Below are 21,955 nucleotides of genomic sequence, written 5' to 3'. Positions count from 1 at the left end.
AAATAAAATAAATAAGGATGGAAATAGGACTGTCTTTGACTATTTCTACCAGCTTGGTACAACCTGCGGACAATCAAATATGAAAACTAATAGAACTATGAGAAAGGATTAGTTTGTACTAAATTCAATTCCACCACATAGATAAAAGGAAAGACTAAAAGAAAAATGGAACAGGTCCCAGATGCCAGCTTAACAGAAAATACAGTTGCTGTTAACCGTGTGTGAGACAATTTATCCATTCTCCAGTTTAGTTGGGAATGAAAAGTAGCAAGGCGTGAGAGGCTGTTGGTCTTACCCAAACAATATGGTGAACTGTATAGATGTCACTGTCTCCCACGTACACCCGGATGGCTCGAATGGTGAAACCATAGTTCTTCCCTGAACTATGGATGACAATGGGCTGATGTGGACTGGCAGAGGCCACAGAAGAGTCTCGGCTAGGAGAGGAATCCCGTGAAGAAGAAGGGTCCGAGGACAGGGAATGGGGAGACATTGGACTTCCCAGTGGAGAAACAGCAAACATATCTGCAAAAAAAGTAGCCAGTCATCAAAGCTGATTCTGGTCACACAGACATACATGCAGCCAGCCCTCACCTCAGACCTGCCGGGATTGGAAGCATGGTTGCAAACCAAATTTATTTGTTTTTAATGGAAAAAAATGAAGAAGAAATAATATAAAAACATTTCTATTAGTAACTATCATGGATTTCAAAACAGAAGCCTATCCGGGAAACTTTAAAAGTGTTTCAATTTTAGCTAATTTTTCAATTATTATCAAAAGTTATAATTTCTTAGTTCTCTAGGCTAATTAAAACACACATAAAACTTAAGTACTATCTTGTTGTGATATTTTTATTTAATGCATTTTATTTTAATTAAAGAAACAAATTATAGCTGTATGGATTTCAAGTCCACCCTCACAGAAAAGACTAGACTATAGTAGGAGATTCTCAGGCTCCAAATCTTGCCCGTAACAACCTTAATGTGGCCCTTTTCAAACATTCATTGCCAAGAAGCAAATGTTCAATTTACCAGCTGCTTTTTACATTATTATTGAATTATCGATTTGAAAATTTTGATCAAGAAAGCACTGAAATAGCAACTTCTTTATAAAGAATCACTCCTTATTACTATGGTTACATTTGATTCTCTTTATATATTACCTGTATTTATAATAAGGTTTTTGAGAGGATAATGCAGGTGAAATGTAGAAATTTTTAGAGGAACTCGGTTATTATTACAAAACACCAATACTACTGTTTTCCTTCTTTTATAAGCAAACATTCTTTTAATTCATAGCTAATATCACTGTTCCAGTTATGTGAATCTAAACAGATCTTAACTTAGGTGAAGTGTGTGTATATGCTTGAGAAAAAGAATAATCTACAAAGATGCTGAGGTTTAAATGTGAGCTCAGCTGGAGCCAGGTTACAAAGTGCCAGCGCTACCGAAGACTCACCAGTGTGGTGGGTAGCATTGTGGCCACAGGAAGCTCCAAGTACCCAAACCACGTTTTGCTCCAGTTCTGATGTCTGTCCAAAGTAGAACAATGAGCTAAATGTATCACTATCCATGCTCCTTCAGTCTCTGACTTCATGTGGCATCTTGGTGCTCTTTTGCTGACTACTTTCTGTCTAATCAGGAGCCCAGGTGAAAAGACACACAGTGGTGGGCAGGGAAATTCAAAACATGCAAGCAAGAGGAGGGAGGGCAGGGTGGATATACAGACCAAAGCGTAGAAAAGCCAGGCCTGGGATCCATTACTTCATGACGGTTTCCCTTACCTCCTGAATTGCTCTATTTTACCAAGATGTGGGCTTTCTCGCCAGCTTTCAAAAGTGAGCTGGACCAGATTGCACTTACCTCCTTGACTGCAGCTGCACTGAGGCTACTGCATTCGGGTGTGAATAGTCCTTCAAACTACCGGGGACAGGTGTTTGTTTTATTGTGCTGAATGGGACACCTCCCAGAAAACAATGCGGTAAAGTGAGTACTACCCCTAAATGAGCATTTGTTTATAGCTACTTTCTTTCTGCACAAATTTGAAATTTCAAAAATGTAAACAATCCCTTTTATACATGGTCTGTATTCTTCCAAATGCAAGCCATCTGCAATATAATTCGATTGCCACTTCCATTCTCATGCTGTCATGTGAGTGAGAAGTCATAACCACGAGGGTGTGTATTTTATCTTTGCTAGTAGAATTACTATAGACTTATGAGTACTAGAGACACAACCAGGTTGTGCAAAAATACTGCAATTCAAGAAAACTATAATTAAGCCCAGTTTTCTAACACAGGGCAGAAAATGATTTGACTACCAGTAGGAGGAAGCATAGCTCAACAGACAGGGCTGGGAAAACAATTTCAGTGCTGTCTGTGACTCTCTGCATCCCCAGAAATAAAAAACTTATGTTCTCTGTGTCTATTTCCTTATTAATTAGATGAGAAAAACTATACTTAGCTTTCCCACACAGATGCTGTAAACAGCTCTGTAAAGTATATAAATGATGCATAATCTAGAGAAGAAAAATTATTCAGAGGAGGAACATTTATCACTTAACTTGGGGGTAGGGGAGGAAAAAAAGAAAAAAAGGAAACATATAAAAGCAATAATGCTTTGTGAAAAGAAGCCTGCCTCATCTCCTGATGCAGAAAGAAGGGAGAAGAAATAAGACACACAAGCTCTCTGGGAACTCTGGAGCGCCTGCAGGGAGCTCTAGAGAGCTGGGCTAGGCACCTTTGCAGCTTCATGCAATCTTGCATCTCAATCAGCATTCCAAACTGGGGGAGGGGGAGGAGACCACATGCACAAGTCACACAATTTCATGCGAGTAGATATCTCTCTACCTCCTGGGATCATGAGGGACAGAGCACTGGCAGAAAGGGACTTTGTGACTTTCCCCGAGATTTTCTTTTTTTCTGTACTTTCTAAGCGCTGCCGAGCCATGTGAGAAGCGGGTTCACTGGATGGCTTTGAGGAATTATCTGTACTGTCCACACACTCGCTTCGTCCATTTATCTGATCCAAGTGCTCTGAAAAACTGCCAACTGTACAAAGAAGAAGGGATAAACACGTTCAGGAAAACAGGATAAGAGAGGTGGCGAAAGGGGAGAAGAGAGAGAAGAAAGGAGAAACGTTGGGAAACATATTCCCTCGTGGCTCACGAGTCCCTGCAGTGTCAGGCAAACATTAAAATCACATGATGGGTTGAGAAAGGTGACGTGGAAGAGGAAAAGATGAAAAAGGTGTCCATTCAGGTTTTATTCCAGTTGTCTACAAGTCTGCTAATTCTCAATCAATGACTCCATTTAACTGGAATAATTACTTTCTAGAATCTATATTTTATAACCCTTGTAGAGACAACTTTCCCCCACCCCACCATGAAAGGCCATGTTATGAACCAAATATCACTTTATGAATAACTTGACTACCTACTGTATATGATAACAATGTTCATAATTAGCAATGCTATTAATAATGGTTTTTGATATGTGGACATCATTTAATTACTTCATGTAGACTTATGCCTGTGTCATCTCCTACCATCTTCCCAGGACACATTTCACACTAGGCTCAGGTATGTAACTTCTAGAAAAGTGCCTAAAGTGTCCCCTTTGACTTCTCACACCTTTCACTCTAAGCTTCTTCTAAATTTCAAAGGACAAGAAAAAGGATATTATTTTGGCTACATTACTCAATAGCTCCCTAAATCTTCCTGGCTTTTAATCTAGACAGTGGCAAATGCTGATCTGCCCCGAAGTAATTAAACTAGTAGGAAAATCCCCTTTCCTTTAAACCAGCCATGCTTTCTTTATTTTTAATTTTATTAACCTTTAATGTAAACTAGAAGTTTTTTTTAAAGTTAGAAATTAGGACTTCCTTCAGCAGAGTATCCTAAGAGAATATAACTACATAGGAAATGCAGAAATGGAAAATCACTGATGTCAGTCTTGTGACTGCACAGGCCAGGAGTAAAAAGTTCTTGAGCAGAGTGACCTGCTGAGTACCTCAGAGAAAAGCTGAATGGCCACTTATCCCTTTTGGTTCTTCCTACTCTTTCTTTTTCCTTCCTTCCTTCCTTCCTTCCTTCCTTCCACAGTTGAAGTATGGCCTTAGTTCACAGGAGGTGGCACAGACTCTACAGGGTCAAAAAGATGGGAAGCCTGTGACTTGGGAGAGTGGGCTTAGGCACAGCACAGGACATGATCACCTACTGTGCTGTAGGTACAGAAAAGGATTCATGGACTTCTATTTGACACCAACCTGACCAACAAAAAAAGATAATCTTAAGGCAAATATCTACAATCTTTCTACTGTTACATGCCAAACTCAGTCTCATTAACAGTATATCTATTCCATTCACTCTAAATAAAGAAATCAACTGCTGAAGGACTTAATAAAAAACTGCTTCACAAATCAAAAATCTCATGTCAAAAACCTTAAGCTTACTTTTGGGTAAGCTACACACTTCCTTTTCCTTTCTAATTTGGTTTGGATAATATCATTGACAGGTATAAAATGAAAAGCTGAATCGCTTTACAATGAATAATTTGTTTCAATGCATTTGAGCTCTATGACTGACTTCAAGACTTCTACTTTTCTCTGATTCAAAAAACAACGTAGTCATGAGAAAAGAGAAACAGGTATAAAGCTGTACTTCCCTAAATGCCAGGCTGTGACTATGTAGTGTCCTCCTACCATCTCTTCCTTGCTTCCGCCTCGTTTCCTAGCACTGTACATAAGCTTGTGTTTCTTTTGTGCCATTGGTGGATGATGTCACCTATATGTTCTAGACATGTCAAAGGTTCTTTATTTTTGATGGTGGAGCAATATAAAAATCAACAAATTTAATTTTACTACGGTCACAGTTTTCAGATTCCCTAATTATCCTTGGCTGTGAGCGAATCAGCTCATCTCTCTATTCTGTACAGCCCCCAAGGTCTTTGATTATTTTTAGTGAGTGTATGGGGGAGACAAAGAGAAAGGTGGTTTGAATCTATTAATCAAAATGCATGGCAGGACCTAAGCAGATTTTTTTTTAATTACGAAAGTAATCTGTCAAATGCTCAGACACCATTCTCCTCCCGTTACCTCCCACCTTTCTTATAGCAAGTAGGTTGAAGAGACTAGGGGTCATCAACAATGTGCTATATTAAGAATAAATTTTAAATGGAGGTAAACATACTCTATTCGGAGTAAGAAAATAAACTAAGAAATGTTAGTAACCAAAATATAAAATACTGAGATTTGATTTGATTACCGAGATGAACTAAAAATGATCAGGGAGCCCAGATTCCTAGGTTGTTTCTATGTTACCTGTAAATTGCTATTCTCTTGGCTTTATAGAGTTAGGACAAGTCAATTTATCCTAATGGAAACAGAACTGGAGAGAGAAAAGAAAAAATATGCCCATTATTTTTCCCCATGATAAACTCTAAGTACATGTGAAACTCCTCCATAGAACCAAACTTTTTAATGAGGCTAAAATAAACCCATCCTGTAAAATTTGGTTTTCTGAAATAATTGAAAAAAAAAGAAAACTTTACACTATGAATATTCAGTTAGTTTAAAATATATTCATGAAAAATCTTGGAATCATTTATGGTTATCAATATAACATATTGAATGTGATTTAATGAAAACATTTATTATAGCAACCCTAAAACCACATCCACGTTTAATTTTTTTTTTTTTTAAAGCATAAGTGCACATTGCTCTGTAGAAGAATCTGCTGTGCATAAAACTTTATAAACCAAATATTTTAAATGCACTTCAAGGGCTTGCAAGTTGATCATCTGATGAGGAAACCTCCATTATTAAGGGCCAACAAGTATGTACGATACATTAAGAATTTTAAAAACCTGTGACACCATTCCTGTTGTCAGGAAGGTTGCTTCACACAAAAGTGACATTATACAGTGCTTCCATAGAAAAGGCCCAAGCCCCTTGACTGCTTCCCAAAGTCATCTCAGGAGTTTCTTACTCCAGTGACCCAGAGACCAGGAAGGTAACTTTTGTGTACAGTGGAGTTGTTTCATACGCACATAAAATGCCAGTTTGAACTGTGTTGGTACTTCTGACCCTCTTCCCACTCCCAGTCCCAGATATACAGCAGATATCTGTGAATCTCACAGTGTAAGCATCTTGCTGTACTCACACAGTCTCGTGCAGAGAGATAAGTGATTTGGTACAATACGGCCCCTTAGCAAAAACCACCCCTTTCAACATGAAAGGGAAAACTAGCTTTCTGCTATACCTTATGGGTGACTTCAGACATTTTTGAGGGTGATTTTGACCACTTGACTCCTTGATATTATTCCTTATTCCTAACTTTGAGTTAGATGCAGCTTCATGACTCATGCCTTTGCATTAGACACAACTCCACGAGACATGCTTTTGCATGAGAGAACATGCTCTCTCTGTGGTCTGTCACTACAGGATCCTACTGAAACCCAACTGTGAAAGTTAAGACTAGCTCTTAGGTCAAGCTGAAGCAAGAATGGTATGCTGTATGGCCATGCACTCAGGAGGGGTCTGACACATCTGATCTTCATTCTAAGGAGCTCCATGCACTCAGGAGGGGTCTGACACATCTGATCTTTATTCTAAGGAGCTCATTCCCCAAGCCCAAGAAGTGGGGCCGTGGAAGGAGTCTAGCTGCACAAAACACCAGCATCCCTGTCTGGCCAACCCTAGGACTCAGCACTGGCAGCCACTTATCAATGTGGGTGATGTTTGGATGGCAGGCACCACACCCAGGGGCTTACCTGACAGGGTGGAGCTGCTGATGGTGCTGGCTGGGGTGGTAACCTCGGGCTCCTCCTGAGCACACTCTGCAGGAGGTAGGGCTGGCTTTTCTGGCTCTTCATGGAGGTCTCCGGAGCAAGGAGCAGCTTCACCTTGTTCTACTTCTGCTGAAATAGCCAGTTTGGGAAGCAGGCCAGAACTGAGTTTACGTCTGTTGCTTTCAGTATCTGAAGAGTTGGATGTGGATAACTGTTGCCTTAATTAAAAATAAAAACAAAGTCCTGTATACATACATACGAGGAAACTGTGTTCAAGATGAATTTTGGAAGAAATCAGGTAGAAATGAAACTTAGAAAGCCTAACCAAGACACATCTAGAGCAGTGGTTCTCAAAGGGTGGTCTCCAGACCAGCAGTATCAGCATCCCCTAGGAGCGCGTTAGAAAACACATCCTCAGGATATGAATCGGGCACTCTGAGGATGCGCCCGGCAAATCAGTGTTTTTACAAGCCCTCCACTTGATTCTGATACACGCTCACATTTAAGAACACTGCTCTAGCAGCCACGGCTTATGATATTTCTTAACAGGCATTTCACATACATTTCAGAATATTCTGAACTCCAGCTTAGAGTTTCCGTGGATGGCAAAGTTGCACTTTTGGTTTTGTCCACAGGGTCTTCCTTCTCTTCTCCTGAATTTTGAGTTATTCGATCTATACTGCTGAAAACCTGGAAGGCAAATAGTCAATGTTTATTAATATCTTCTTAAAGAGTTTGTCAGAAAAAAAAGAAAAATCATGGGAGAAAAACCTGAGAGTATGACTAAAGTTTGGATCAGGACTGTGTATTCAGAAGGTACTTTCCAATGCTGTTTACTTGAGTCCTGACATGAATGGTATAATCTTTTTTTCTTTTGGAGAGGGGAGCTACTAATTCATCACCCGATCACCATACCTCGTTATGGACTTTGTATCTGCAAACAAAATCCATAGATGCATTGGGGGGAGGATGTGGTGCAGACTTGGTTATGAGTCAGAGGTATTTGTTTGGCCTACAAATCCCAAACACATACAGGCAGCTTCACATGTCGATACTGGGATTTTTTAAGGGGATCAGAGCTTAAGCAAACCTGAGACCTCTGTTGGCCCACGGGAAAGATGGAAGTAAAATAGGGAGCCGAGCGCCCAGCCCAGGAAGCATCTCCCACTGCCCAAGTGAGCCTTTTGCTGTTCTCATGGGAATGGCCCTGACACTGCCTATATCTACTGGGGTAAGAAGGAAGGTGACTAAAGGACAGGAGACAGTGGGAAGGAAATAGAGTTTAGGGGCCGGCTTTGATGGGCCAGAGAACAGGCACTGGGAAAAGCCAGCACCCAATCATATCAAAGCTTCGGTCCCGGCTCTGGGACAGACCAGCCACCATGCCCTCCAGGGAAGTCCCTACCTCTTTCTGTCCTTCCTATAAACAGGGAGGGCTGTGCTGGACGATTTGCAGATGCATTCTAGATAGTCATTTAGAAAAAAGGTGCAGAACACTAAAATTACTAAATGCTATGGAAGAACTAAAGAGTAATCAGGCAAAATGCCATGGCAACAGAAAATATATAGCTATTGAAAAAAGCAAAAGGGAGGTAGGGTGCCTTCTAGGTTTATTTCCATTTTCCCAAAGCCCTGATGCCCTGTCTCAGAATTATCAGGTTTCTTTGTTTTATTTGTTTGTTCCTTTTAAACTTACCGCTATCAGTAAAAAAAAAAAAATCTTTCTCAAACATCAATTTTATTATCTTCTACCATTTCCAAAATTCTAGCTTAGCTTCCTCCTGCCTCAAAATATAACTTATATTTTGCATTATTGGTTACCAGGCTTTCTCATTCCACAATCAACTATCCCCAAGTGTCTTAGCTTTTGTCAAGGACTAAGCCTTCTCCTTTGTGTTTTAATCCATATCTTCCTTGGAGAGGGCTCTGCACGCACTGAGCTCAATGTTCTCATTACAACATGAAAGAAATGGGGGACACCTCCACAGCCTGGCACTGACCTAGACTAGGGCATGCAAGGTGATGCCAGTATAGGCATGGCTATAATGTACTCCAAAGATATGACTATGAGTGGCAAGTCTGTGCCTCCAAGAAAAAAGATGTTTATCTGTGGAGCATAAAACAGAGAAATATACTCCTGAGGCAGGGTAGAGGCTCTGGACCATGAAGATGGTGGTGGGGACGGAGGGGGGAGGTCACTTTTTCTAAGCAAAAATAAATTTTAAGTACAGGAGACCCCAAGCTCCAAAACACTGTAGGTGGTTTTTACAATCATGTCCAGCTGTTTAGAGGTACCAACTATCTGGCCAGTGGGAGACTCCCTCAGAGAGATCCTGTATATTTATGCCATATTTCACTTACTTTTGAAAACCTATGTGAACATGAGGAAAACTGCCTTATTTCCACATTAAAGTCTTCATCATTCGTGTCATCTTCTTCCTCAGTCTCCATATGATGATACTTCTCTGACCGAGCTACCGAGAAATGTTTGGGAATAGTTCCAGTTACTTAGAATTTCAGCTTTTGATGTAGGCATTTTAATTATTAATTCTATATCAAAGCAACATTACATTTAAGAGCTCATAGGTTCTAGATGGGAAGATTCTATGAAAAGTGGAAATAATTTTCTACAAAGTAAAGGCCAAATAATGTTTTATGTCAGATAGTGCACATACTATCAAAATAACTTGTGTCATCTTCAGATTCCAGTTGGGGGATAAATTCTGCCTTCTGCCTCAGCAAGCTGTTCCAGTCTAGAGAACGGAAGAATCGATGCTGTTTAACTTCATAGGCACCACCTGGAGGGGTGGGGAGAGGGCAGGGGAGAAAGTGTTAAACTACCCTCCAAGCACAGGTACACATCTGCTTTTAAGAATAACCAAAAAAAAAAAAAAAGTATCAACAGAGAAAAAATAAGTCATGGAAGTCTTATTTTTTCATTCTATAACCCAAACATCCCAAAATTTCCCCCATAATTTATCAGATGACTTGATTTTATTAAGAGCAGTCATTATGGCACAGATTTTCACTGTCAGTTCTTCCGGGGCTTCCTCTAATTTTCAAAGGTTAATGATGTGACCACTTAAATGCACATTATGCTGAACCTGGGGATGTGGACACACATTGGCCAAACACAGACTTTCATTATAAACCAAAGAAATTCTAACAAGGTGCAAAATGTGTTCACAGCAATATTTTCCCTGGAGGTTGGGTTAATAAGGATGAATTTTTCCTAAATAGAATATAATGGTTACCATTCAATTTTATTGGATTGGCTCATTAACATGGGTAGGAATTATATTCTGTGGATTACAGATTCTTAAGTAAGAAATGGGCAAACCTATTTGATAGATGTATAATGCATGTGATAAAAATCAATCACAATTCCTAAGTTTTATGATTCTTTTTGTCAAATCAGCATGATAGCACAATTCAGTAAAATAATGTTTTTAATTCAGTTCATGAATTTAAAGAGTGATTTTGAAGGGCAGGCCCATCAAAACATTACACTATACCCCACGTAAAGAGAAGAAGGTATACATGCCATAAAACCATAGCATGAGAATCAGGCCCCCTGCCCTGCCTCAAACATGCACACTGTTGATAAAGGAGATAAGAAACAACCCGGAAAAAAATATCAGGAAGAGAGGTTTCTCACAAGACCAATACCAGGGTCTAATCAGTCTCCCCGCCAGGAGATGCCCTTCTAGGTGTGATGTAAATGCCTCTTTAATGAAGTTGTCACCCATGCTTCTCAATCTGTCCTCAGTGGGGCACGAAAGGACTAGAATGAAAAATGCAAGCTGAATGAAAAATGGCCTTGGATCTTGGAGTGGAGGAGCTGGCTGTGTGGTCCCCAGCACGACCCTCCAGCACAAGGTGTAGATCAGGGCATCAAACCCAGCCAAGGGAAACTAGCGTTCTGAAAACAATGGAGTGGAGAGAAAAGAACAAAGTGGGAAAATACCCCCCAAAAGAGAGAATGATTTCTTTACAAAGCATTTGATTAGAATCTTTATCCAGGATCCTATCTAGACATTCTCTGTGTTCATAGCACAATACTACAGTCTGATGTGATGACAACAGCAATAGCAGCAGCTGTCATTTGAGGGCTGATCTGACAAGTATTGCGCTGGGTACTAGAGGTATCATTTTTCCTTTAATTACGTCATTGAAAGCAACCCCACGAAGTAGGTATTATCATCTCCATTTTGGGGTGGGGAAACTAAGGATAAACAACAAAGCATACTGGACCATGATCCCTGAATAAGGTTTAGAGGGCTGAACAAGGTCTTTCTAAAAACACCCAAGTCCATTCTCAGTACCATAATGTCACATGCCATTTAAGGGGGAGGCATGTTTTATTTTGCATCCTACCCTGCCAACTTTCTTGTATCGATTTGAAAGTGAACTCACAACTGCCAATACTAGGGAACTGAGCCAAACAGCCAATTTCTAAGGCTGTTCTCACAACACCTTTGCATAGTCCAATGCCAGATCTCCATGCATCATCTAGTCCAAAGCTCTCATCTAGTCCAATCGATGTCCTCAAATACAGCTGTCAATGACATTTTCTTCTAGTGCTCTCATCTTGGGGAAGTTAAAGCGTTTAAATATTTACCTATACAACTTCCTCACTGTGCCAACCACACTGAGGTCCAAAGAGTAAAGACCTACTCTGTGGCCCACCACACACTATGCTGCAATGATCATCGCTTCAGCTACTGCTCATGGGACCACACCAAATGGCAGCTCTGAACTCCAAGGTCACTCAGCTTTATCCAGAAAAGCACAGTTCTCTACAGCCAAGGGCTCAAACAGCACTTCTGGACCATATCCAGAGTTTCTGTATTTTTACTCCCCTGCCTGCTACTCTTTAGGACACAAGATGGTGAGAGTATTCACTTATCTCTGTGGACAATGACAAATGGGTCCTCCCCAAGGAGTTACAGCTCACTACTGACCAGCTCACATTTCTCATCCTTTGGCCTTTGTGCCCCACTGAGAAAAGGTTGCTTATCACTGGGTCCTATTTCTCATGAGCTTTTGGAGAAAAGGGGAACAAAAAAATTAAAGGAACACACTGGGGAAAATTTTCCTCTATGCTAAACTGCTGATACAGCATGGACACAGAAACTCATGCAAACGACAGCTCTCATCGGGTGAATTCACTGGGTAGGGGTTGGAGACACTTGAACTCCTATGATGCACTAGGTTAATGTACTAGATGCCTGCATGAATGTTTGCATTTAGTCCTCACAATAACCCTAGGAGGTGTATAACATGCCTGTTTCCACAGATCAGGAATCTGAGCCTCAGGGTGATAAAGGAACTACTCCACACCTCCAGCTGGTACATGGGTAGGATCATATCTGAGCAGCTTTAAAGTCCAATGAGCCAGACTTCCACTCGATACAAGTTCAAAAGTCCAGTTCAAGTACAACAAGCTCCCAAATTCCAAGTTATGCTTTGGCACTAATGTTCTACTCCCTTGAGTTTTTCTCTCCTTTCATGGAAGTTTCTTAAACATCCATTATGTTCTTCACACTCCTTTTCTCAACCTCTCTAGTCTCTTGGGCAAATGTGCATTCGCACATTTTCACGGTGCATTATTTTGCCCACTAAATATGCATTAAATCCAAAATGCTGTCATTGGAAGCAGCATGGCAGGCCTGCGGGATTCTCAGCCTCTTTCTTTGAGTCCTACTGGGACCTGTCACATTGGACCTGCCTGTTTGGCAAGGACTTCTTGACAATGCTAAGAGCTTGGGCAGGGTCTTTCAAATGTCTCTTTTGAGCTTTTGATAGGAGATTTGTTTCTCAAACTGTCAAACCTGAAAAGACCAAAAGTATCAGTCAAGGAGAAAATTGCAGAAAGATAACTTGCGTCATATAATATATAAACATGGATATGCTGACCATTGTCATAGCCCTGTCTCATTAAATCAAGTCCAGTCAAGAATCCAAGTATTCTTAGAGGAGGGAAATGGGTAGAATATTAAATAGGAAAACTCTCTAAACTGACATATAAACACTGAAGAGAAGGGGACTTTTTAGAAGGGGTAAGCTGACTGTAATATAATTTTAGTCATATCTTAGGGTAACACCTCTCTGGGACAGTTGATTAGAACATGTAAATACATACTTGTGTTGTTGCAGGGCAATCTTAAAATGCCACTGCTTTTCATATTTAGCTCAAGTGAGTTAAAATCACTCCTCAAAATTCTGCCCCATAGAGAGCCTTGACACCGATTCTTTGACAGCTACTCTTATCTCTTGAACCATAAAGCAAATCTGACTGTAGGTCACAGAGAGTGGGAAATAACAAGTTTGCTCGTCACTTCAGAGAAGGAGAAACCAAATAGGATGGGAAGAAATGTAAAATACACTGTTCAAAGAGTTCAATCAGTTCAAAGGTCCACTCATCCACTGAAAAAGGCAGAAAGGCATAGATGATACAATAGTAAGAGGCTCAATTCAAAACAGTTTCCCCAAATGAGCCTTGATTTTTAAACTTTGATTATCTAATCAAATAGTCTGCAAGATTTTTCTGTAAAGAGTCAAATAGTAAATATTTTAGGCTTTGTGGGCCACACAGTCTGTCATGACTACTCAGCTCTGCCACTGTAGCATGAAGGCAGCCATAGACAATATATAAATAAATGGCACTGCTGTGTTTCAATAAAACTTTATTTATAAAATAAAGATTTGGTCCATCGGTTTTAATGCTTCATCATAAACTCTAGTATCACAGCCTTCCACACTTAAGCAACAACAGAGCTCTACAACTGGGGAAGCTGTGGGCGAATGTGGAGAACAGTGTAAGATAAATATTTGGGACTGTTGTAAATAGTTCTTGTCTTAGAAAAAAGGGGGAAGAGAATAATTTCTTCCGTATTTTCTAATATCTCTATTAAAATGAAGTAGAATGAAACAGCTCAGAGTAAACAACCCATCAAGCCGATTTTCACTGATGGAAATTGTGAATACTGTTTACTGTGTGCATGTGTATGTGTGTGAGTGTGCGTGTGGTGTGTTCATATTTAATATTTAGTCTCACTTAGATAAATTCATATACTGGGGCTGGCTGGGACTCTATACTGGTATCTTTAAATCTGTCTATTCAGAACAAGGAAGAAAAAGAAAAGGAAGGGCAGAAATTAAAAATAAAAAACTGGTAGCAGAACAGTCAGGAAAAATCACCAGCAACCAACAAATCTACTATCTCCTTAATCTTGAAAGTCAGTGATATTTAATCCTTTCTCAGGTCTTAGTGCAGATCACCATGATGGAACAGCATAGCTCCACCTCAGGTACTTATTTCTTGTAATTAGTTCAAGAACTGATAACCCATTCCAAAGCCTGTAGATGGTAACAATGCTGGGTCAAATTCTTCTGGAAATACATATTTTAAAAAAAATCTCCAAATAAAAAAACTCTACATCTCTAATCCTCTGGTTCAAATTATTTAATATCCATGCTTTTCAGTACAGAAGAATTACATATGCCCTTGAGGTTTTCTTCCAGAGAAATTGTATTTATTGAAACAAATTAACAAAAATTTCTGCTTTGTGAAAAAAAGAAGGAAAAAGAAGAAAAACAACATCCAATGTTCCAAATGTGCATACTGTTCTGAATCATAAAAAAAAAATAAAAAAAAATAAAAAAAATCCAAACTACTACTGTTATAATGTCTTGTGGTCATGTTCTACATCGACTAACAGATGTTTACTATGCAAAAAACAAAACACAAACACAAACCTCTGAGTGCTCCACATGGACATTATATCTTGCATATTAGCAAAATTAAAACATATGTGCTCTAACCTGTTCCCAGTCTCTCCAGGGGATTCTGTCTGAGAAGCAACGTAATCAGATCCTGGGCATCGGGTGGTGGTGCCTCATCCTTTTCAGGCCAGTTGATCTCATCTAGAAGGAAGAAAAGCAACTTTATAGCTCAAATGGTGGTCCATATCTCAAAAGCATGGACATCCCCTGAGAGTTTGTCAGAAATGCAGAATTTCAGGGCCCACCTACTGAACCAGAATCTGCATCTTCAGTTGATTCTTAGGCCTAGTCGAGTTTGAGAAGCATTATTTCACGAGACAGGAATAGCACAGCTTTAAACAAAGCAGGGAGAGAATATTTCAATAACCGGTATCTTTCATTTGCCATTTTGATTCATTTTTCTTTGACAGAATTGGCTCACAACAAATTGCTCCTTCTGGTGATTAAGAGGACTTAATGGAGTGGAAACTCTAAACACCTGTGTTTCAGGTGGCCACCCATGCAGGGATCATCTGAGAGTAAGACTTTCTCTCCTACTATCCTCAGCTTAGAATTGGGCCACGGCCATAGAGTTCTGCAGCTCCAAGAAGCAGAAAGTAGTTTTGTAAAAATAACTATTTCCAGAGACAAAGGAAAGATCAAAATGCTAAGACTGAAGAAGAAAAAAAAATCTAAAGTAATCATAGTAAGGGAAGTATTTAAAATTGTCATAAATATTAGAATATGTTCTACATTCAAAAGGAGTTTGCCTGAAGATAGGTGTGCATGCTTGTGTGTATGGAAATGCAATAAAAACATGAGTTATTTCTGTGTGTGCCTGCCTCTAGCTTCCTCTGCTGCAGTTTAAATCTGATTTGGAAAATAAAACATGAATATGCATCTGAGCCGTAAGGCATTGAGAACAAAGCCAGCATTTGCTGCTTGTGTTAATTAAACAGTTGATTCCTCTTGCCATTCAGGCCTTAGTATATCAGAAAACAGCCTAGTTATAAATCCATAAACAGCTCGGATATTGTATAAAAGGGTTATTCACTGCAGGCAACTCACAGATCTACTTTGTTAAAATTTATAAATATGCCTGACTCACAAAGTCAGTGATAAAAAAATAATGCTGTGATTAAGGGGCTCCAAAATGAATTTTCCTTCTATTTCCACTGTTGGACCCCGTAAGCACAGTCCAGAATGAACTAGAGGTTGCTGATGGAGGTATCAGTAATGACGGACAAACTTTGAGAGAGGCCTTTTTAATCTACATTTCAAGGAAATTTATAAAAACAGCAGATAGGGTAGGAATAGAGCCTATTTAATTATCATTTAGTTTTGCCACAAGCCGCATAACAATAGTCAGGGTCAGCTTGCAGGTTAAGATCTAAAGGTTATTGAATTTTAAATGAAAGATGAACAGCTGTTACAGAAATAACATTATACCATAACAACTACCAATGAAATCATTAACAATCTGTGGATTAAATTTGCTTCCTTCCCATTCTCATTATTTATTATTTGGTAGACATTTGTTTTAGGGTTTATTACATTTTTGTTAATTTCTTCATTGTGCCATTAGCCATTTTTCCCATTTATGTAAACGTTACCCACATTAACCTTCTCTTCCCTGGTGCAACTTTGTTATTATGGAGAGGAAGACTGGACAGCAATGAATTCATCTGCAAATCCCACAGCAATTTCTTTTGCAGAAAAAGCACACATAAAATTGGTTACATTGCCAGTACATTTCCAAATTCCGTGTTAACGAAACTTCCTCTGATCAATTTTCAACACAAATTGCTCTCTTGATATGGTGAAAGTCAGTTATGTGTTATGATGAGTGAGTTCTTTTAATTTGTTGGCTAAACTGTTTGATAAAGGTTAACATTTTAGTAGTAAATACGGTGATACTTCACAGAATTACATTAAATAGCTGCTTCCCAATAGTGGTTTAAAGATAACTCCTGATGATATTTACCACTGATGACTTGTCCAAATAGCTCTTCTGGAGTGTCCCCAAAGAATGGCACGCATCCAACCAGAAATTCATAGAGGATAATTCCCATGGCCCACCAGTCCACCGGCTTCCCATAACCTTGCCTCAGAATTACTTCTGGTGCAATGTATTCAGGTGTGCCACAGACCTAAAAGATGATTGCAAAATTAGAATAATTGGAATGCTAGACATGAATTAAAATAACCAAGAGGGCTAAATATCAATTATTTTGCCCAGAGTGCACCTGATCAACCACATGGAAACACACAGATAAAGAACTTAAGAACAGCAGTTACAAGTCGGTATCCTAAATACCAAATGCAGTAATTATTTAAATACCAAAGAAAGGAAGTTTAGAATTCTACTCGAATGTTAAACCATTTGTAGCGTGTCCTTTCAAATTGAGCACCCGACTGCATTTGGCAGTTTTACTTATTTTACAATATTAAAAACATTTGTAATCCATAAGTTTAAAATAATAAGGCATTTTTTTATCTGTCAGCATCAGAAATAGTTTCAGCATTTATATGGCCAAAATATATTCACACCCTGGTTCCTTCATAAAAGCATGACAGTTGAGACGTGTTTACCTTAAGTAACTTTACAATGAACAGATTGTGGGCACATGGTAATGAGGCATGCTTTAAGAGAAATGGGCCATGGCTCGGATTTTAGCACCCGTGATTGTACAATGCATCATGAGTTTCATGAGTACTCTACTGAGACTCCTGAATTCCTTACAAAAACAGTTTTCCATTTGTCTCTCTCACACTTCCACTTGTGTGCAATTAGATCTTTCGTCTTCCTAATAGACCATAATGTGGGGGAGGAATGTGGAGGAATGGACAGTTCAAAGAGGCCCAGGGAGAAAAATGGAGGCAATTTGCACTTTATTAAATGTAAGGCTTATATAGACATCTAAACCCCCAGTACTAACGTGGAGATCTCTCACAAGCTGATTCCGAAATTCACTGGAAATATCGTACTTTGTTATTTCTCTATAGAACCGAACACCATGCAAGCTTACCTGTTTGTCTAAGAACTCTCGAGCATCCTTCTCAATGTGACCCTCATAAAGATTGGTAGTCATGCTCATTAGTCCCACCTTGGATAATCCAAAATCTGTCAGTTTTATGTGTCCCATGGAGGTGACCAACAAACTATGAAGCAGAAGGACATATATTACAACATTCACTTTGAAGCTTGTTTTTTTTTTGTTTTGTTTTTTTTAAGCTCCCTCCCTCCGTCAATTTAGAAGACCATTTAGTATATAGGTGTCAATCTTATTACAAAACTCGGCCTGGGAAGAGATGAAGTCACAGGAAGATGTCAAATACTTGCATCTGGCAGCTGAGTGTAATTCACAAGGGAGGGCCAGAGACCAGGCCCAGCTATTCTTTGTTGGAGCAGTCAAATACAGTATCATTTAAAACCTGAAACTGTTAAAAGAATTCAAGTATGGAAGTCTGACATCTTTCTATTTTCAGAACAAGAAAACAAAAGAGAAAGTGCTACCAATAATAATACTATGTCACACATCAGGAACTAAGATAAGCAACCCATCTGTGATTCAGATGAAACCAAAGATAAAGCACTTGGACAGGAAAATGAAGTATTGTTTCAGATTTCAACTTCTGGCTTGAATTTAAATTTCTACTTATTAAGCACAAAACCTACATTTCTTATACATGCAAAGAATTCACATTTGACAGTTTTATGAGTTTATATTTTAAAAAATTTTCATTTTAAGGGGGAAAATCAAAATTTTAATTAAAAAATTAAAGGAATAGAGAAGTTAAGGGAAAAAAGCTTCTGAAAGGAAATAGGCTAAAATTCTAATAATTGTCCTTGATGATGTTGTGAATTACCAGAAACATTTAAAGAAAACTGTTTTTCTGTATTTCGGCATTTTCCAAATTTTCTGTAATGAGCATGAGTTAAATTTATTATACAATTTTCAACACACATTAAAGCTTTACAAATTAACATGTAATGCTTTTAGAGGCTTTTCAAATTAGTGGAGAAGGCATACGATATTTAATAAATAATGTCAAGATAAATAGCTAGTCGTTTGGAGAAAGATAGTCTATCTGTATCTCAAATCAGACACCATAATGAACTCTCGATAGATTAAATTTTTAAAAATTATATTATGAGTAAGATAGAATATAATTTAAATATATCTTGGAGTAGAGGAAAATTATGTAAGTATGTTACCATATGTAGAAACTATCCAGAAAATAATAGTAGCCATCTATGTAGCTATTTAAAAGTTTACATAATAAAGTTTTTAAAAAATTAATTAACTCTCCTTTATAATCATCCTTTTCTTTTGTTTCTCATAAGCTATTATTAGAAGCATCATAGCCCTTAAAGGATTATATATAAATTACCATATATACTGTTAAAATAACTCATCCAGACACATTATGGGAGAATTTTAAAATGTACAAAGTAGCATTAAAAGAAAATATTTTTATAGACCTAAGAAAACTTTTGTATTGTGTAATAAAAAAAAAAAGGGACATTTCGTCAGTGTACATACTTGTCTGGTTTCAAATCCCTGTGTACAATTCCATAATTATGCAAATATTCCAAGGCCAGCACTGTCTCAGCAAAGTACATCCTGGCCATATCAACGGGAAGAGGACCCATGTTCTTCATTAAGGTAGCACAGTCGCCCCCTATTAAACAAAAGAGAAAGATTTAGCAGGTATAGTATAAGCTAAAATTGAAGAAGTCTAAACCATCAGTTTAGACTGCAGCATTTCAAAGCAGAATGGCCTTTACTCACAGATACACCTTATCATATCTGTAAGTGGAGACTATGTTAAGTGATCGTGTTTCTAATTAAGATGTGATGTGGAGAAAATATAGCTTTTATTTAAAAAGCAGTAGTTAGAAGAGAGCAGGGCTGGCTCTGAAGTGGAACTGAAATTTGAAAAACTGCTAGCAGAATTTTAGGAACACGGTGGCAATTTAAAAAACACCAATATAAAACATGAATTCTGGAATCAAGCTTCCTGAGTTCAAATTCTAGCTCTGACCGCTACAGGTAGAGGGACCTTAGGGAAACCTGGCTTGGATCTTTCATCTGTAAGATCAGGATAGTAAAATAGTGTCATCCCATTTAGGATTATTGTGAGGATTCGATGAGGTAATCTATGTAAAGAATCTATGTAAAGCACGTGATAAATGTTAGTTCTTGTAAAAAAATAACCACAACATAGGTTAATAAAGCAAAGTATTGGTGTGGCGAAGAGAACAATGGGTGGAAATCAGGCAAGCTTTGTTTTTTGTCTTATATCTACCACTGAATATCCAGTAAACCTATTCCCTTCTTGGGGATCAGTTCACTCATCTGCAAAATAAAATGGCTGAACTAATTGATATTTAATGTTTTCTCCAGTCTTACAGTTTGAGGATTTTGTTCAAATAATTACAAGAACTTAAATTAGATGTTTTAAAAATTATTTTGGCCCTTGCCAATCAATTCATTTCATTTATTAACAGTTTATTTCAACAAGTCATGGCCACTCGAATACTCAGAAATTTAATGTAAAATTGATGGAAATAAATTACTTGGAGCACTTAAAAGGCAGACCGCAAACAAAACAAAAAATAAAAAAAAGCTAGATTGTCTTGAATATGTCTCCTTTCCCCTAACTTATTTTTAATTTCCTACCACAGACCATAAATAATATATTTTTAATTCATTCTTTAAGATTAATAGTAATGAATGATGTTATGATATGTGATAAAAATAAGTAGAAAAAATCCCATCCCTTATATTCCAACTTTTATGACCAATTGAGAAGAGGTAGTTAGAATTAAAAGCTATTAAAAAAGAAAAACAACCTTTTTCCAAATAGCACTAATTTTCCCTTTGTTATAATAGAGCAGGCACTTTACAAGCAATTATCACAAGATAATGACTGGGAATACAGCCATCTCACTGCCTGGCTTCAGTTCCTAGGTGGATATAACCATTATGTGGCAGAAATACAGAAAGCTTCAGCCACACAAATGAGCAAGGAGTTTCTGGGTACAGGTGTCATATTCTGTGTCACAGACTGATTTACCTTCCACATATTCCATAACCATGCACAAGTGGCGCCTTGTTTCAAAGGAACAATACATGCTGACTACAAAGGGGTTCTCTGCAAAAGTCAAGATATCCCGTTCCACAAAGGCCTGTTGGATTTGGTTTCGGAGGATGAGGTTCTGTTTATTAATCTTCTTCATGGCAAACCTCTGCCGGGATTCCTTATGCCGAACGAAGTAGACTGCCCTGAAAAGGAGCACAAGAGTTGGGGTTCACCGAAGAGAGGATGCTTCTGGGTAAAGTAAACCATGTGATCATCAACTTTTTAAGTTCCCATAGCAGCCAGAATTCAGCTCACACAAGCTATGCCGGCAGCTACAAACATCCAATTTCTGGCCAAAGTCCTTTGGCTAGATTGATTTTTCAAAATTCTTTCAACAAAGGTCAGAGGTCATACATAAGGCATCAAATTCATCTTCACTGCTGAAGGAAATGGACAGTCTCAAGAGTAAGCTATGTTTTCAGTTTTTCCACAAACAAAATCCAATATATAAGTCAGAACAGGAAAGAATGAACGAAAGTACATCCATATGAAGAGAGGAAGATCTTTCTTAGCATTAGATATATGTTAGGCATTTTTTCTTGACTGACTAAAGCAATTATTTTCTATATAATACCCTAAGGATCTTCAAAAAGACCATAGCTTCTTAGAGTAGGCTTCCAATTTGAGAGTAATTTACTTCCAATGAAATTTTCAGATAAATGAGAAGTGAATAACAGGTCATATGAGGCTATCCCGAAATAAAGAGTAGCAGGCCTTGGCATGAGTCACATCTGTGCCTGTTTCCCATCATAAAAGGTGGCCAATAATATACTGGTTTCTGTTCCATTCAACCCATGGCCAAGGTGTCAGGCAGCTTTATTGTAAAATGGATTCTCTGAAGCTTCGAATAATGTGGACAAAGGAAATAATTAGGAGGGGGAGTCTTAAAACTCCACCTGGAAATGTTGAGCAATAAATGTCTTAGACTGGCTCCTTTTCTCATTAGTTATTCCTCACTTGTCATTATTGTGGGAGAACAGGTTTGAACTCTCAGGTTAGACGATGCTCAGTTAAGTAATAATTGACCTAAAGAGCTATCAGTCATTAGAATTGTATAATAGGTTACATGGGGCTGCCTGCAACAAATGCAACGACCAAGTAAGTAGTAATTTACCTAAAAAGCAATTAATCACAGCAAAGTATATCCGACAATCTGCCTCCTAAAATGAGGGGTTATCTGATCTGAGATGCATTTCCACTAGTTATAGTCATCGTCCTTGAAAAATGAATATGAGGGACTCTGCCCTATA

At 38.4% G+C, this 21,955-nt stretch overlaps 1 protein-coding gene across 3 annotated transcripts in view; it reads right to left on the bottom strand.

The window, feature by feature from the left end:
- MAST4 (microtubule associated serine/threonine kinase family member 4) overlaps positions 1-21,955 on the bottom strand; it is a 309,991-nt gene that overhangs the window by 18,191 nt on the left and 269,845 nt on the right. For 2 of the 3 annotated variants that reach the window (XM_025047832.1, XM_025047833.1), the window contains 11 exons: positions 20,640-20,848; positions 19,103-19,241; positions 17,585-17,717; positions 16,540-16,705; positions 14,616-14,717; positions 9,464-9,586; positions 9,150-9,262; positions 7,351-7,478; positions 6,771-7,006; positions 2,850-3,050; positions 296-525 (listed from right to left, as the gene is read on the bottom strand). In XM_025047832.1, coding sequence (XP_024903600.1) covers positions 296-525; positions 2,850-3,050; positions 6,771-7,006; positions 7,351-7,478; positions 9,150-9,262; positions 9,464-9,586; positions 14,616-14,717; positions 16,540-16,705; positions 17,585-17,717; positions 19,103-19,241; positions 20,640-20,848 — 1,780 coding nt within the window. The remainder of the gene's footprint in view (positions 1-295; positions 526-2,849; positions 3,051-6,770; positions 7,007-7,350; positions 7,479-9,149; positions 9,263-9,463; positions 9,587-14,615; positions 14,718-16,539; positions 16,706-17,584; positions 17,718-19,102; positions 19,242-20,639; positions 20,849-21,955) is intronic. The other variant, XM_015590495.2, reaches the window with a different exon arrangement.

The sequence above is a fragment of the Pteropus alecto genome, unplaced genomic scaffold, assembly GCF_000325575.1.
Source record: "Pteropus alecto unplaced genomic scaffold, ASM32557v1 scaffold20, whole genome shotgun sequence".
In the NCBI taxonomy this organism is placed as follows: Eukaryota; Metazoa; Chordata; class Mammalia; order Chiroptera; family Pteropodidae; genus Pteropus; species Pteropus alecto.
The sequence above is the reverse complement of the archived record's forward strand: the minus strand, read 5'-3'. Positions and strand labels throughout refer to the sequence as shown.